The sequence below is a fragment of the Aythya fuligula genome, chromosome 8, assembly GCF_009819795.1.
Source record: "Aythya fuligula isolate bAytFul2 chromosome 8, bAytFul2.pri, whole genome shotgun sequence".
NCBI lineage: Eukaryota > Metazoa > Chordata > Aves > Anseriformes > Anatidae > Aythya > Aythya fuligula.
In genome coordinates this window covers 22,449,377-22,467,339 of record NC_045566.1, presented here as the reverse complement: position 1 = coordinate 22,467,339, position 17,963 = coordinate 22,449,377, and the positions used below count along the sequence as shown (strand labels likewise).

Genomic DNA, 17,963 nt, shown 5'->3' with positions numbered 1-17,963 from the left:
AAAGCAGTGGCAGGTAAGTGCTTTTGGGATGTCTACTTTACTAAAGGTTTCTTTAGTGAAGTTGGTGCAAGGAAAACAGTGCTCAACAAGCTTTCTCAGATGAGCACCTTACACCTACACCCTTGCAGAATGATGTGAAATAGTTGGAACAATTTTGGCCGAGTTCCTCATCTGAGCCTCCTCACAGATTGCTTTCTGTGATAGGGGATGGAAAAAAGAGGATATGAGAGAGGATTATCCCTTTCTGGAGGCAGAGCTTAGAGACTTTGCTCTTTTAAAAGAGGGAAGGGAATGCTTTGCTTTCTGTGGCTCCAAAAGTACCTTTTAAAAGCAAGGATTATATCAAATGCAAGGAGAGAAAGAGCAGCTCTGCTCTGCCTGGGCCAGAAGGCCTTCTGTGGAAGTGACAGTGTCAGTGTGCTTCAAAACAAGCTTGTTGCCTTCAACAGTTACAAAAAGGAAGGAGTGTTCCAGCAGCTGGAGAAAGGAACACTGAGTCAAAGCTAATTTTAAATGTGTTTCTGTTCAGCTTTTGATCACAAAGTACTTGTACCTTAAAACACCTATCTGCAATATATTCTGTTATCACGCATCCAAGACTTATCATCCACTGAGAAATGAATAAAACCACTGACACCAGAACTGCAGAACAAAACACAAGTGAGCAGGGCAGGCTGCTCTGTAGCTGAGCAGCATCACATTCTTTGTGGCATCGTGCCATAGTAATGTTCCTACCTGTATTATGTAGGAATCCAGCTGCTAACCAGTTCGAAACTGCTATTTCAGAAAAATACTTTCAGGTGCCAGAAAGTCAGATTATGATAATTTGTTACATAAGAATGCAACAGAAAACCAGATATTTTTGTTAATTTACTCATCCCTCTCCATCCCTTTCCCCATTTTTCAGGCCTGGATGTCTATTGTTTTAAAGTGGTTACATTTTTTTTCCCCAGGAAAAAAGGTGTTAACAAAAGAAGAGCAAAGATTCAACACGAGATCATTAATAGCTATCACCCATAGAGAACGTGAGCAAGCAGCTGTCAAACCATGCTGGCAAGACTGAAGTCTCACCAGGATTGACAAGTAAATTTCTCCAAAGTGTTAGTTCTGCACCCATTCCCTGTTCTCAGCTTTTTTTTTTTTTTGTTTAAATTTAGAGAAGCTAATTTCAAACGTCACTCTCAACACTAGATGCAGCAATGTTTCTACTAGTTCAGTCACCTGCAGTCACAGTCACAAAGCAGACCTAACACACCCCAAGACCAAAAACTTCTAAAGATACGGTAGCAAAGCTAGAGACCAATACTATGTTAGTGAGTTATACAATGCACACCATCCGAAATCCATCAGAACGGGGAAAAGCTACTCAAGATATTCTCCACACTTGCTCTACACTGAAGAGCAGAAAACAACGGAACATTTACAACACAACAAAGCATGTTCTGACTAGCTGATCAAACTGCCTTTCAGTCACCAACACGCCACCTACATTGCAGCATGTAGAACTTCAGCCATCCAACTCAAAACACAGGATCACTGCACCAAAATCTTACAGCTACGAAAATCAAGCTTGGCTTACCAAGCAACTCTTTGTAGCCTTTAATACCAAACTGAGCAACTTTCTTTATGCCACACACACCAAAAGGTAAAAATAAATCGGATTCCGATGGTTTGTCATGAGCACTATGGTACAACACTAAAATGCTAGGATCCTTTTTCAGGGCAGTGGGAGCCAAGATTGGTTGATGCCGAGTGTTAATGCAAAATGGGGTTAGAAATTTAGAATTTAAATGCATCCTTTGATACAGTCTTGTGTTTCAGCCATCCGTTTATATGCAAAAGCAGTTCAGCAGAGGAAACAAAGGAAGGCTCTAAAAAAAGGTTTACCAGCAAGTTCTCCATTAACTTTCCCCTGCATGCAAGAAAACAACCCTTAGAGGGATGTGGTACATACCTTGAGGGTGAGGTCGACGGTAGCGGGAGAAACTGGAGTTAGGCTGGAGCTCTGTTGTAGAGTCTCCCTCCTAGGGAGGGGAAGGGTGTGGGGCAGGGGCACCTGAAAGGCAGGCAACACACATCACATTCTAACTACGTCTATTACGAAAGCCCCAGAAAAGCAAAGCTCAAGCTTTATTAAGTGAGCTACAACTTCTTCAAGGCTTGAGCATTTGGCAGGGAGGTTTTGATAAAATAAGGTGAAAATTTAGTAGGTGGGAAAAGGCCGTTCAGCAGGTGCTGAGATGCTTCTTATCTCTCTTTAAAAGAGACTCAAGACTAGGGTTCTGAAGCATCCTTGTCTTCTGCATAAACAAATACCAATTAGCTGCTTTGGGATTTACTTTGAAGCACCATTTTACTTTCCCGGTATACAAAAATTCTTCCCAAGCCAAGTTTGGCCCCTTCCGTACCAGTACGGTACACGGGGTTTGGTGACCTCTCAAGTTCTAAGATGCAGTTTCTGAACAGAGGAAGCTACAAATCTTCAAAGTCATAGGACCATGAAACAAATCAAAACAGATTTGTCATCCAATAACTGAATTCAGTTATTTTCTCTTTCAAAAGATGAAAGATGTCAAACTCAGGGAAATAAACTTGACAGAAAGCTATTTCTATCTGTATGGAAGAAAACACTGATGGATTTCCTTGATGTTCTAAATGGAACGCATCAAAAACACTGCAGTGGCCAGCCTACTCCTTCTGATCAGTTTTTTCTCCACTCAAAGAGCACAGCTAACAGAGTTCCACCTATCAATGAGATGAGGCTGATCCAAAAGACAGATACTGAAGCTCTGAAGCAGATGATAGCACAGATCGTTTGTGGCCTGAAGCCCCTATATCCTGCATTGCAAATCCAACTCCAACCTGCCACAATGGAGCACACACTAACACCATTTATGCAAAAGAATTCAATCTTCTCCACTAACCACCAAAAGCACAAACCACAACACCACCAGAAAATCCAGCAGAAGAGTAAGTTCAACCAATATTGCTTCAAAACCGCATTAAAGGATGCTGCAGTAAGCTTAAAAGCATTTCTTAGATGGAATTCAGAGACATATTTGTAAAATCTTGAGATTCTACTATTGATTCTTCCTTCCCCCAAACAACAAGCGACTCAATGCTGAGCCAATTGTATTTCTGCTACTCGAACAACAAAAATAACAAGATCCAAGTCCCCAGCCTGGTACCAGCAAGCTCAAGACAAACTTGACTCTGCTACAACACACAATCCAGCTGGTCCTCTCAATTGGTCCAGCACACGCACACAGCCAGCATCATCGGCTTTGTGAGGACTGCAGATATCACATCTCTATAGCAATTGAACAGTTTAAATCCTGCTGTATGCTTTCAAAAACCATTAAGCTGCTCCCTTCACATGCAAGCACTGTGATTTCCAGCTACAGTTCTAAACAGCTCTGTTTCTAAAAGCCTTTCTTCAAACTCACCTACAGACCTTTGCTACTTATACCAGGTTCAAGCCCCAACTGCTGCTGAGAACACACTGATTATGTTTATCCCTGTTTTTTCATTTTTGTTTTTAATCGTCCCTAGATGTTTTCCAGTTTGTGCTCTTCAGCTCATAGTGGTAGTTCACAAAATAAGGAAATATCTGAAGAATTCCAGAACAGATATTAAATGAACCAACTGTCCTTCAGAATAAGACTACTGGATAGTTCACGGCTAGTTATCATGAAAGAAACTCTAGTGACTTGTTTACTGAAGGCAGTATTTTGTGCTTTAAAGAAGTGCAAAAATATTTCCTTGTCTTCCAAGTCAAGTCGATCACTACAATAGACTTACGTTCGTCACCAAAGTCTCCTCCATTTTTGTACTGCTAGTAGCCACTGTGTTAGGATGAGAAGAAGGTGTAGTGTAGTCTGTTACAGACTCCTGTGAAGAAAAATAATTCCATTAAAATATCTCCCTTACCTAAATCAGATTTTAAGTTTTTTTGGACAGGTCATCCTTTCTTTGGAAGGAAAGCTTATCATGCAACAGAAAGTTAGAGTTTCAGCCCCAAAAGCTTGTCGGAAAGCATGTCCAGCAATTCTTGTTGCTGAATTACTACTGAGGTCAGGAGAATTTTGGGGAGATTACAGTCTGCCTCGTGACCTCACAACATATGCCTGGAGATGAGCCAAAATACTGTCTTTAAAGCAAGGATACGTGAAGTGATGGAGTGCCAGGACACTAGGCAAATGGAAATGTGGTGGTGTAACCAGCTATCATCCGACACCCTAGATGCTTTAGCTACCTCTAGGCACTTTTAGCGCACTACATTCAAAAAGCACAATATATTAGCCAAAAGCTTTCTGTAGCTTTAAACAAACAGGAATCTCTTGGGTAAATCTATCACAAGTAAGGCCTTCCAGATTAAAAAGAGAACGCAGGGATGGCTGCCATTCGACTGAACGATTTTCTTTAAGTCCTGTCTCAAAGTCTTAAGACACAGTTTCTCCAGACAGTGAAGGTCTGCCTCCCAGTTTCTGCACCAGGCAGTGATTTAAAGGAAGAAAAGGGGTGAAGTCTCCAATTCACTCAGAGGCTTTCCTTGAAGCTTATTTATTATCACAGGTAAGTGGACCATAACATGTGCCATGAATCAAATCCATTTTCATGGACTTAGATGTAGCCAGTGACTGTTGATGTGGTAACTCTAAACTCCCTGATCAAAGCATCTAACTGATGACACTGCCAGCTCTCTAGAGAATGACCTATAATGAAAAAAAATGCACTGGTACTTCTCTCTAAAGCCACATTTAGCACTGTTTTTTAGTTCTTGTGAAGGGATATTTAAAACTGACTGTATTCTAGACAAACAAGTGTTATCAGAACCGCAAGTATTATCAGAATCTGACCCAGAGACTATTAGATAAACGGTGTGACCAAACAACTCAGAATTAGCCAAGACTCATTCACCAACAACCACTGCAAGCCCAGGACAGGCTCTATCTATTACAGAACCAAACACCAAGAGGTAACTGAAGGATAAATTAGCAGCAGAATTGCTGATGAGTGCCTGGTGTTGCCAACACAATAATTTTGAAAGCACAAGAGAGATTATGCTCAATGGCATTCAGCCAGTATGATAAACTATGAAAAAGTGCACATTTGATTCACTGCTGGAGCCTATGGCAACGTCTCCTAACACAGCAATTGAATTGTCAAGATACTAACCAGCAAGTAACAAAGAATCCTCCTAAAAAGATAAGCTTATTTTGCTAAAAGCCTAGAAAAACAAGCTCAAGAATAACAGGGTAAGAGAGGGTACAGTGTGCACACTGTTGTATTTATGATGGAAACAGAAAATCTATTTCTCTGTGTAGTTATTTATTTCCCTTGTTAAACTGGTGGGATACCAGATACACATTTTCCACACTCCAAACTACCAAGCTGCAAGTTGCACGCTACTCTTTGAATCCAGTGGGTAACTTCCCTTTGGGTAGAATGAAGCAAGCACATAAAGCTGCTTTAATCACAAGGTCCTTCTAATGAAGTGTAACTCACCAGCTTCCTGGTTAGAAGAAAATTAAATACGAAACTGCCACATCAACTCTGGTGTCCTTACAAGCGTATGTGCAATGCTGAGCTGTGGTACAAGGATGAGCTACATCCCAAACATGCAGATAAGACAGAAATTCAACTGTAAGAACACCACTTCGTAAGTCATAGGTTGGTTAACCATCATCCTTCATTTACTGATAAAGTCTAGTCTTTTACATCTCGACCATCACCATAAGCTTTCCTAGTTCAATTAAAATGAACTTTCTGTACAACTTTTACTGAAGAACCCAACTGAATAGTTTGATATAAATTAGTAACTATAATAACAGCAAAAGCAAAAAGCTGTACACGTTTTTTGGAAGTTACCTACAGGGTACTTACATCTGAAGAAAAAACAGGCAAATTTCTTATAACTACCTACTTTGCTCAAAAAGAAGAGATCACAAACTTGTGACTTTGTGAGCAAAAGGATACAGTAGACCTCAGAGGTGACCTTGCTACAAAGGAGCAGGGGACTACAAATCATTAATATTTCCTCAATGTTTGGTTTGCTCCTGCTTCATGGAAATCATCTAACCCAGAGAGCTTGTCAGACACTGAACCATCTCAAAAACCATACTCTCAAGTAAAGCAAGTGTCCTTTTTGACATCACCTCCAAAAGACAAACCTTTATCAACTACTTACACAAACATTTCATTGCCATATCCACAACCAGTTACTGATCACTCCTGTGACTTGAAAGCTTCAAAACTAGTTTGAGATGGAGGGCTGAGGGAACACTAAAGGTGTCTCATCCAATCTAGACACTTGTGTAACAGTTTGGTTTTACTCCAAAAATACTACAAAACCCAAGAAAACCAGCTGGAATTGCTTCACAGCATCACACTCACATTCCTGATAAACAGCTCATTAATATGAGGTGATTTATATTTGCAGTTTCTCAGGTAGAACAGACCTGTATGGTTAAGTTCACACGCTGTTATTAAGGGGGTTGTTTTGGGATGGATGACGTATTCCTGCAAAGCTTCTGCTTCTGAACACAGACAGCTCGCTTGACTCTCATAAACATTAAAATCAACAAATACACTAAAGAAAGTGTGCCTTGCTGGTATCTCAGCAGTAGTCTCCCAAGAAGGATGACTGTCCATCGATAAATCATTTGTGTTTGCTAACAACATTAACACCTGACATTCAAACAACGGATTAAAGATGTTGTCACTTCTTCCCTCATTAATGAGGGAAGACAATGCTGCGAAGACATGAGAAAGCTGCTGCAATACAAATCAGTTCCAGGACTAATAAAGCTATTTCAGTATTTAAAGCTATTTCAAAAGGCACTTCAAAAAGTAGCAAGATGGGTTTATTTCTGTGAAATCCAGATTAAGTTCAACTTCTCTAATACATCTGCAGGTTGTTGGTTCAACTTCAATAGAATTAAATACAAAACACAACCACCCCTTTCCTAGAAAACCTAGTGATGCCCAGAGAACTACTCACGGCAAAGGAATTCAAAAGCAAAGCTAGAACTATGGAGACAGGAATTTTTAGGCTTATTTACAGCATGTATTAAATGCTTCTATTAGTAGCCACTTAAAGCAAGAAGGAGATTGTTGGAAATTTGCAAATCCAGCACAAACTGGAAGATTTCCTTTCAATTCGGTCAAGCCTCCTTCTCAGGGGAAGACATTTTAATGCTATGCTAATTCAAAGCACCTTAGCAACCTGCATTTACCTAGGGACAGAAAGGCACAAAATTCAGACCTCCCTTTTGAAGATCTCATTCTTTTCAAATGTTTACAGAGAAGACATGATACTGATTTACTTCGGCAGAGCTACTCACCAGCAAGTTAGTCTGGAGTAATCAAGGATGTTTCCTATTCTGCAGGAGGCTTAGAAAAGGAGTCTCCTTCTCTTATCTTAAAGCTTGAGAGATGGTGAAAAAGCAAAATAGAAATAGCCTCCTTACCAAATATTTGAAAAATTTGGTGTTTACAGCGTGCGTTTCTGATTCTGCATACAAGAGCAGCACTTCATCCAGTTCTGGCTTATGTTGTTAGCATTCACATCTACTCAGAAGACAAGAACTGCTAGGAAGGATGAGAAATCCCAGCATTGCATTTTCATACTTATTTGCCAAAATCAAGTTTGCAGCTAATACGTAGGAAACAAATATCCCCATTAACACTTGATATGCACATGATCTAATTGCAATAGCATCTTCTGCTTGCAGGACAACTTGGCAAAAACCTGCTAAGACTACTTCATTTTTCCTTAAAAACAAACAAACAAGCTGCAGATTTAAAAACAGATAAAATCATGAGTGATCTGCATTTCAGGTTCTTCAACTATTAGTGAAACTTCTGCAAAGGAGTTTTTCCTAAATGGTGTCAGAAGATTTCTGCTTAAGACAAGGAAAAGACAGGTTGAGACAGCATGCAACAAACTCGAGCCTAATCTCTTAACTGCTTTGCAAACATACAATACGCATTTTCCCTTTACCAAGGCAGGTGCAACTATTAACGAGGAGCTACTCCAACTACAAGGCCTCTGCATTTGAGAAAGAGCACACACAGTTCTTGATTGAGACACACGGCTGCCAGAAGTGAAGACAGTCTCTAAACAGGCCATTAGGCAAGCAGGAGAGCCTCTCCATGAACAACGCAGTGCTATCAATGCATCACAGCCAAGAACGGAGCTGTAGAACAATGAAACCTGACAACAAGTCACCACCTCACTGGATAGAAGTCAGAGGACTTCCATGCAGACAACTACCATGAGTCCTGCGTATCCTGAAGGGGTCCTGCGAGGGGATATACCGTGACAATATCCAAGCCAATAGGAACTGACATACAGAGCCTTTGGATAAACTGAACAAGCCTCATCAAATGCTTTAGCATATTCCTAGTTCAAAGATTATTTTTTTTTTTCCCCCCCCACAGAACAATCCCTAACTCACAGCCTCAGGTCATCCATGCACTCAGCCAACCACTGGGCACATTACTGCAGTTCTCTGTTGAAACTCGAGCTCTCACCTTGCATATACCACAAATATGCTCAAGACCTGAGTTCCCAGAATCTGCCTATACCAGGCTCCAGTGTCACTCTCCACAGCAAGAAAAGCATCAGGACGGTTTTCATGTTCGAAAGACAGCAGAAGTCTTTAAAACTTTCCAAGCCAATCTCTGTACAGGAGCATGACAGACAGCACATCCTCATACTACTTCCAAAGAACTGCTAAAATTCAAGCAGTACCTACTTGTTTCAAATCTGCTATACAGTGGGCTCTGCTGTCCAGGTAACTACCACCAGCAGGCAACCAAATGTCAATTAAATAATGGAAATCTTATTTCACATACAGCACTCTGTAATTTCTCAATGTTTTTCTTACCTTTGTGTTTGTTCCGAACTCTGGAGCAGACACAGATATCATTGTTCCTATTTCCGTGCTCAGTTCACTCGTTGCTTTGGTTTCCTTTGCAGTGACAGGTTCTGGACTTCTGACAGAGGTGGGAGATGGCTTCTCCTGTCCCTCAGGCTCTCCCTGTTGGGCATCCTTCACCTTCCTGTTCTTTAAAGAACGCTCTTTCCCAATAGGACCAGGCTTATACTCTTTGTTTTCTACCGGACTCAAGTCTGGAAGCTAAGTTAGCGTTAACTTGTCAGTTATGTCTTCCCCTTACGTCCCCACAAGAATATTCCCACATGCTTAAAATAATTTTGTTTAAATCTAACAAAACTTTCCCAACAGGTATTTTCTAATATATAAACCAACTGAGAATAAGTTAGCACTAAGTACGTGAAATGCATCCCCTTTGAACATTGCAATTTTCCAACACTGTTTTCAAGCAAGATGTATTATATGAAGTGGCAGAGTTCAACTAACATAACATCTATAAAATTGATAGAAAATGATTTTGACTTTTCTTACAAGCACAAAAAAGTAAGGAAGCCACAAGACTTCATATAAATATAGGTAACTTTAATTTTCAGAGTCTCAGAATTTTACAGGGCTCCAGCAAACTAGAACAAAAGACTCTGCCTTCATTTGCTGATGTTTCAATGTATGCATGTGGCAACATTTCTTCCTAGTGACTGAGCACTAAAGAAATACCCATAAAAAAAACAAACCAAGAAACCACCCACATTCAAGTGTTGCCTTATATTGTAATCACTATGGCTAAAGTAGCTGCTGTAATTCAGTAGTTCCTTTTTGTGCAGCTGAATTAAAGCAGAATGAAGGACCTCAGGGAACTTGAATGTTCTATTTGAAGAGGTATATCCTTTCTGGCTGAGACTACTCAGCCCATCTCACTACAGAGCAGCACAAAAATTCTTTAAAGGCAGTCCCTACAATCCTATCGCTTCGGCTTTGATACTTGAAAACCAGAAGCTGCTGGTATGGTCTCTATAAATACAAGCCATCTGTTTCAGGAATAGATAAAGACCCTTTAAAAATATGTTTTTGGGGTTTGGAGAGGGCAGGAGTTTGCCCTAAGGTGTCTGGTACCCTCAAGAGGCCAGTAAAGACTAGAGAATGCCTTCAGAGGGAAGGAAGAAAGCACTTGTAGAAGTGAATGCCTAAGCTCTGCAATGCAGCAGTCAGGATCATCAGACATACTTCACTCCAAATACTTTTTACTATAACAGTTAACTGAAGAAATTCCTCCAGACACTATGGTCGCACTTCAAAAGGTAAATTGCTAAGAGGAAAGTAATAACAATAATCTTAAAGATCACTAAGTGTAATCTAAATGACAGGAGGAGAAAGTATTACTCCTTGTGAGTCGTAACAATAGAAATACAAGATGATTGACTAGAATACCTAAATCTCTGGAGGACGAGTGAGAAACGTTTTAATTGAGCTAAGTCTGATTACCTATTCACTCTTCCTGGATTAGTTACAAAAAATTAATTATCTACACATCTGTGCCTTAGAGACTTCTCATTAGTGGCTCTAGCGTTCTTCCCTTTCCCCAAAACACTTTTTTCCCAGCAATTTGATGTATTACTTTGCTTAGTTTTGTAGCTGGATTACCAAGACGAGCACCATGCACCCACCATTGGCTGGGAGCGGTGGTACGTGGGGAGAAGGCAGGCAGGAAAAACTGAAACTGGAGGCAGAGCCAGGACAGAAATAGCCTGCGCCAAGACCACTCAGAAAGCCTGAGCAAAGCAAGCACAGGAGTAAACCAAGAAACCCAAGCTACAAAACAAAAACACCCTATTGCATCCATACTCTCCCAACAAAGGTATCACAAATCCATAACCGTGTTCCTGCTCTAGACTGTCCTGCCCCAAATGGTCAATGGATGACCTTTGCTAGGTTAAGATGTTGTTTACATGCACTTCCTCATTTTCTCTCCAAGAACCACTTGATTATTTTAGGAAATACAAATGTGGAAGGCAACTTTTATAGGTCTAGTCCTAACTGAATGAGTATTTTATTCCATTTTTAAATCAATTACTTGTAACCTCTTTTTGGATCAATTTCTTTGCTATTTAAAAGTTTGTACTTCTAAGATATGACCTTTTACCTTTTGTGCTTTGATGGGTCCAGCCCGTGGCTGTTTCTGTCTTTGTTCTTTTGGTTCCGGTAGCTTGTCAGTTGACTTCTCAGAAAGTACAGGGCCAACTTCATTGTCGCTGCCACTGGAAGCTGGGGCTCCAAACTGAATAGTTTCTATACCAAGCTCAACTCCACCTTCTTGCCCAGGCTTTGTTCCCTATTTAAAAGGCAAGCATTTAACATGTTTCAAAAGACTTTTAAATCAGTACATTGCCACTGGTTCAAAAAAGAGCACCAAATACATTCAGCTGAACACCACAGCAAAAGCATTATTTGTGACTGCAACAGATTTGCAAGAGGAATAAACAACGTATGAAAGCACATTCCCTCCTCCTCAACTTCCTACTGTTTATAAGAGCTCAAGAGGAGGAAAAAAAGAAAAAGCAATAAAAAAATAATTAAACAAGATCAAGAAAAACTGGTAGAGAAGAGGAGAAAGACAAGTACAATAATAAAACGTCTGGATTAATTTTCACAATATTCTCCCAAAACTTCAAAATTAATGTTCAAGAGAAACAATAGGAGACTAAAGATTTATAGATCTCCTTATGCAGTCACAATGGTGTTGTAAGAGACTAAAGACATCCTTAACAGTTTAAAACAATGAAGTCAAGAAGGCCAATACAGCCCAAGAAAACTAAACCACAGGACTATACAGTAGTTAGGGCTATGGAAATTCCAGGGGATAAGTAGAGCTCCTGTGGTTAGAAGCCATCTACTACTTATTGCATCTCTGCTTAAAGCAGGGACATAAAACCATTTGATTCCTTGGAGGCATCCTGTTTCTATTACTGAACTGTACCAAGTGTTCACATGCAAACTAGACAGTATTTTAACTTGAAAATATACACTGCATAGCAGCTATCAACAGAAGCTGTGAGAAGCCGAGGTTTGATTAACAAAGCGTTTTTTCTGTTTTGCAATCAATAAAAGCACTCACTTGTGTCCTGTGCTCTTCCTGTACCATCTCCCTACTTCATGGAATCCTACAAACACTAGTTTCAGTATGCGGATGCCTGACTAAATGGATAATCTGTACTCAATCCCAGTGATAAATAATTTAGGTAAGCTTTGTGCACGAGTTATTTTTCTTCCTTTCACCCTTACCTCTGGAGATGTAGCTGATCCAAAAGATGTCAAAGGTTTGTTCCAAGCGCTGACTGAAGGTGGCTGAGGTGGACTAATGGGTCCCACTGGTAAGTGAGAAAAGAGTTAAAAAAAATAAAAATAAAAATAAAAACCTAAACCAAAACAAGACAAAACCCTGAAGTTGCCAAATGCGTTTGACTGAAGTTACCAACTGACTGAGGAGAATTAAATTTTAGATGTATTGATTACCCAGGTTCTAGTTCAGAAATTTTTAGCCTATTCAGGAGTTAACAATATGCTCCCTAGGTAGTTTTATTAAGTGGGATCATCACATTTTGAAGCTTGCTCAAGTCTAGTAACACAGATTTTTTGAAGGGTGACAAGAATATGACAACAACATAAAATACTGAGTAGTATCACTCCATAAAAATCTCTTTTCAGGGGTGTTCTTCGGTTACAGTGTTACACCTGGGACAGCTCTCCTCTACTCCCTGTACAAAATACTTTCACAGATACAAGCAAGACATCAACAAAGAGCTGACAAACAGTGTCCAGTAACTACAATACTTACATTTTTTGGAGATGTCATTTAGAACTGCTGAAGCAGGCACCTTGTTGTCCCATAGTTCAGTTCCTAGACCATTGTGAGCCTGGGTGTTCTGCAGAACTTTGCCTGACACTGTGTATTCCGTGCTTGCCGCCGTCCCTCCTGCAGCCTGGTTTTGAGGCTGAACAGAAGCCTGTGGCTGACCTGGAGTCTGCGTTGCACACGGAGACTGTGCCTGAGCTTGTGCCTGAGCCTGTGCCTGCTGCGCAGCTGCAGCTGCTGCCTGTTGCTGCTGCTTTTTGGCAAATCTGGGTGGCAGCTTGGAATTCTGACCTCGACCTTTTTCGCTTGATCCTTTTTTGGTCCAAACCTGGAAGTGGAATCTAATTTTACTCTTACAGCTAATAGCCTGTATGTATGCTGTACAGCAGCAAAAGCAAACTGGTTAAGCCTGTCTCAAATGAACTTTTTAACGGGTATTTAACCACATGAACAGTGATTTATTTCTCAGCTGAGGAACAACGATTTACTTCTCATCCATTTTCCTCTTGGGATCAACTGATACACAAGCAATTTGATAAAGATTTACACAAGCATGAAGAAATGACATTTCCACTTTACCAGTTCCACCTACCCAACAAGGCCCAAACAAGAAGTATAAAATCCTAAAATGTCCCACTGAAAATGAGTTTCATTTAAAATTAAAATAAAGTATTAATACAACTATCTAGTTATCTTTAAGGGATGAAAATACATAGTTTCTTGGGATGAAGATTCTGCATGCTTCACAACATTCTCAGTATCACAAGAAGGTCTTTTGCATTACAAACATGTCTTGTACCTGCACTGTTTGTTCTTCCTTCTTCCTGCGCTCTTCATCTTGCAAGCGTTTCTGTTGTTTCTTCGACACCACTTCAGTGAAACCATCATCATTCAAGTTAGACTGGGAGTCTTCGACTACTGTCACTTCAGGGTGGTCATCAATGATCACAACACCTATAGAAAAGGAAAGATATAGAGGCTGCTGTTTTAACAGCTTCAGATGCAGCACACAGTAAAATACACCAAGCAAAAACCACTTCAGAGTAGAAGCAATTTCCCCATAAGAAGATAGAGATGATGGTCCCGATAAAGATAAGTTTTTTCTTGCTAAGTGCAAGAACTTTAGACTGGTGAACTTGAAGACAGGAAATTGATATTTATAAACTAAAAATCTGGAGCTTCCTGTACCAGACTCTCCAGGAACTAAGAACTAAAACTGCTTAAAACAATGCAATTTAAAATAATGAACAGCCGTCTGGAATATTTGCTGTGTTTCAGTGATATACACTATCTGCTTATGAAGGTTAAGCAAATTATTACTGTGGTGGAAAATGGTCCGAAGGACAGAGTAAAGATTAGATGGTAGACCAAAATTACTCTCATCTATATGAAAAAAATGAGGTATGCCACCTTTTACAGGCACACACATTACTTAAATATGACAAAGGTGACAATGCTAAAGTACGCAATTGTTCTAGTGTTTAAAAAGCCATCTTTCCTCTTTTGTAAGCTTTAAACATCCAACACTATATCCAGAGAAGCTAGCAGAATTAAAAATTCTTGTTAGCTTGGTATCTTATCAATACATACTTGCATAATTATTAAGATCAAATTGAGACAAGGCATCCACTTTTTCCTTAGGCTTCTTTGGACCAGCTTTAGGTTCCTCTCTCTTTTTGCCACTTGCATCCTTGGTGCTCTTTTGACCTGCAACAGTAACACCTCCTTCTTCCTGATGCAAAGAGTTGGTGGTGGTGGGATCAACACCCGGCACAGTTGCTGTCTGGTCTTCAAATGGCCTGCATTATAAAAAAAAAAAAAAAAAAAACATAAAACATAATTCTGTTAAGAAAATTAATGACTAGCCACAGAACAAATGAAGAACGGAACTAACAACCTAAAGCAAATCATATTATAGAGTTGTGAGTGTCTACTGTGCAACTTCTTAGTAGGCTCCAGACATTCACTTTCAGCAACTGAACAAGCAGAAGCTAAACAGCAAAAGCTGTTTTGGTGAGATATCCAATGTTCTGCTGCCAAAAAAAAAAAAATCAGAGAAAAAAATGTGCCTAATTAAATTTTAAGGTTAACTCTGCCTCAGTCAAGGCAGAAACATCAAAAACTCAACAGGAATGCAGTTCAGAACTCTAGCAAAGCCTTCTGTGGAAAAAGTAAAAATAAACAAATAGAAGCTTACAGTATCCAATGTGAGCAAGTGTAAAAAGGATAAAAATACAGCTGTTTTACAGGCTCCCTTGACGAAAGCTCTCTGAAGCCACTAGTCAGAAACCAGCATTCTAGCTTTGCTGTGGCACCTGGGAAACCCAGCTTTTGCTTCCACATCATATTTAAGTGACTAGTAGTGACAGAAAGCCCTAATATTTTTAATCCAGAGATTAGAGCAGACAAGCAGTGACACTAGATAATTATCAAGTTCCAATCAAATTGACCATATGGAGAACAAAGTTTATTCTCAATGGCAAACATTTCTCAACATGCTTCTCTATGTTAGGTGATTGATTTAAATACAGCAGGCCAAATGCAATGCTGCAACGTATTAACCTGCAAAAGTGCTCACATTAACATGCCAGCTTGCATCCAAAATTTGGGAAACATAGCCTGAGAAACAGGGCTATATTTTATTAAATTTGTTTAACATTGTGCATTCATAGGAGTACTCCACTCTTAACTCCATTTTCTAAGTGTCTGCATATAAACAAATACAGAAAGTACACAGACACAGGTGCATACGCAAAGCACAAGAGGACAACACAACCCCAACTATGCCTGCTTCCCTCTAGAACCTGGTACTTACCCTCTTTTTCCACTTCGGGGTGGAGGACCACTGCGCCTTTCACTCCTAGGCCCTGAGAAGTTCCTCCCTGGCTTCGCTGGCCCATTGTTGCCACGTCGGTTTTGACGGTCTATGCCAGGCCGCTGGCTAGAGAAACTTCTCTTGGCTATTTCCCTTTTTGGAGCTCCAGTGTTTTCTCCTGCCTTTGCAGCCACCTGTGCCGCTACATCTGCTGTTTTCTTCTCATCCCTCTCACGCCTCTCATTGAAGTCGCTGCTTTCTGAGGCCGTTTCCCACTCTTCATTTGCCTGGTCTGAGGAATTCTGGTTGGACAAGTCTGGTGTCTTACTTCCCGAGACTTCCAGCGCAGCATTGGAGGGCTCATTACCTGTGTTACTGACCGTAGCACTTGTTGATGAGCTGGTTACTGCCTCATTTATCTTGGATGCAGCCTCTCTCTCTTTTAGCCGCCTGAAGCGTGGTGGCTTATCTTGCCTCGGAGGCCGAGCAGGCCTTTGTCTTCGTGGCCTCTCCCTGGTTGGATCAAACTTCCTCTCAAACTTTGGAGGTCTTTTATCAACGGGTATGGGACCGTAATGTTCATTTCTCCTTGGAGGCTCCCCGTCTTCTGTTTTAATGATCTCTGTTTGTCTAGGGTTCCACTGATTGTCTCTGTAGGCTGGTCTCCTTATTGTGGATGGACGTGGAGGACGCCCGCCAGGATCCCTACCACCACGCCTATACATCCCCCCTCTGCCTCGTCTAGAAGGCTCTCCCTTCGGAAGAAACCCTGGTTTGGGTTTATTCTCATCATCTCTTATATAATTTTTTTCTAGAGATCTGTTGTCTACTCTGATATTGTTTTCAGGTTTGAATGACAGTGGCTTCATAGGTTTCTTGCCATCGGTTCTCTCCTCTCTTTTTGGGTGCTTGCCTTTGATTAGGCTTTCTTTGTCTGAAAGCAGAGTGTCACTTGCACTTTCGTGAACTTCGCTGTCAGAGTCAGTCTCCGAACCATGCTGTCGCCGCCGTTTTGGAATTACTTCGAAGTCAGAACTCTCACTGCGAGTTTCACTCTCTTCTCTCTGCCTAACAGGCCCTGAAGGCACGTGGTCTGATCTAGGCTTAGTATCTCTGTAGTGTGGGTACTCCCTGTTATGGCCTCTGCTGCCCCGACCACGTCCTCCGTAAGAACCTCTGTAGCTGCGACCTCTAGAATAATACTCCCCACGACCTCTGCCTCTGTAGCCCTGATCTGGGAACCAGTCCCTATCCCTAGCCTCCTTCCAGTATGTCCTAGGTGGTAAGCCAGGCTCTCTTTTCACCGGCCTGGTTTCTAAGCGTGGCTTCTCCACAATCTCCTTGCTAACTGCCTTCTCTGTCTGCTTTTCCTCCTTCACCGTGGTAGCTGGCTGCTGAGCTTGTGGCTGCTGCTGTGCTGCGGGCTGAGCAGGCGGCTGCTGCGGGATGGCAGGGGGCAGCTGGGGAGCAGCAACAGGCTGGGGAGCTGGGAGCTGCTGGGGGACGGGAGGCGTGGATGGCTGAACTGGAACTTTAACCACAGTCTCAGGCTGACTGCTCTCCGAGCTGGCAGGCGTTGGGGCAGCATCCTGGACTATCTTCTTAGCCAGAGGAGCACTGCTAGAGGCAGACGTCTCTGGCTCAGCCTGAGGCACTGGCACTTGAGGTGCTTCCTTTTTGTCACTTTTTTCAGATTTGCTCAGTTTTTCATTAGCCATCTTCTCTCCTTCTTTCTCCTTCCTCTGCTCACGCTCTTCTCTCTGCTCGCGCTCTTCTTTCATATCTCTAAGCACCGGTTTCTTAATAGGACCCGATCTTCTTACTGGTCTATCACTGCCTTCTTCTCTCCTGCCATAACCTGGCCTAGGACCCCATCTTGTTTCAGACTTCGGTTTGAAGGTTTTTTCAGGTTTTGGTCCTTCCGTTGTTCTATTACTGATCAAAACTTCTTTTTTTGGCTTAACCTCAATTCTCTCAATTATCTCCTTTGACTCAACAGACCTGTTAATCAATTTAGGGATATTTGCTGCTGTCTCATTCCTCTGTTCTTCCGATTTTAGGGAATGACTTGAACCATGGGAAATGCTTCTCTTTAATGAAGAGTGACTCTCCCCCACAGGGGCAAGTTCTTCTGGAGAGCTGCGTGAAACATTCTCATCAACTCCTTCGAAATTAGCTGCAGTGTTAGATGTGTCAGTTTGGAGAGGCTGTACATCTTCCAAAGGCCTGCTTGGGAACTTCTGTACCTCCACCTCTCCCGATTCTCTGAAAAAGTCTGTCTTTGGATGAGAGTCCAACTGGTTGTGTTCTACAGGATAAGCTGCAGAGGGAACAGCAACTCGTTCTTGCTCCAAGTGTGCCTCAGACCTAAGACAAGGCAATTAAAAACGTTACAATG

General features: G+C 41.3%; 1 protein-coding gene across 8 annotated transcripts in view; it reads right to left on the bottom strand.

The window, feature by feature from the left end:
* PRRC2C (proline rich coiled-coil 2C) overlaps nucleotides 1-17,963 on the bottom strand; it is a 69,085-nt gene that overhangs the window by 16,618 nt on the left and 34,504 nt on the right. For 5 of the 8 annotated variants that reach the window (XM_032192183.1, XM_032192186.1, XM_032192185.1 and 2 more), the window contains 9 exons: nucleotides 15,566-17,932; nucleotides 14,341-14,549; nucleotides 13,550-13,704; nucleotides 12,733-13,078; nucleotides 12,180-12,265; nucleotides 11,041-11,229; nucleotides 8,895-9,146; nucleotides 3,802-3,891; nucleotides 1,955-2,056 (listed from right to left, as the gene is read on the bottom strand). In XM_032192183.1, coding sequence (XP_032048074.1) covers nucleotides 1,955-2,056; nucleotides 3,802-3,891; nucleotides 8,895-9,146; nucleotides 11,041-11,229; nucleotides 12,180-12,265; nucleotides 12,733-13,078; nucleotides 13,550-13,704; nucleotides 14,341-14,549; nucleotides 15,566-17,932 — 3,796 coding nt within the window. The remainder of the gene's footprint in view (nucleotides 1-1,954; nucleotides 2,057-3,801; nucleotides 3,892-8,894; nucleotides 9,147-11,040; nucleotides 11,230-12,179; nucleotides 12,266-12,732; nucleotides 13,079-13,549; nucleotides 13,705-14,340; nucleotides 14,550-15,565; nucleotides 17,933-17,963) is intronic. The other 3 variants (XM_032192188.1, XM_032192187.1, XM_032192189.1) reach the window with 3 other exon arrangements.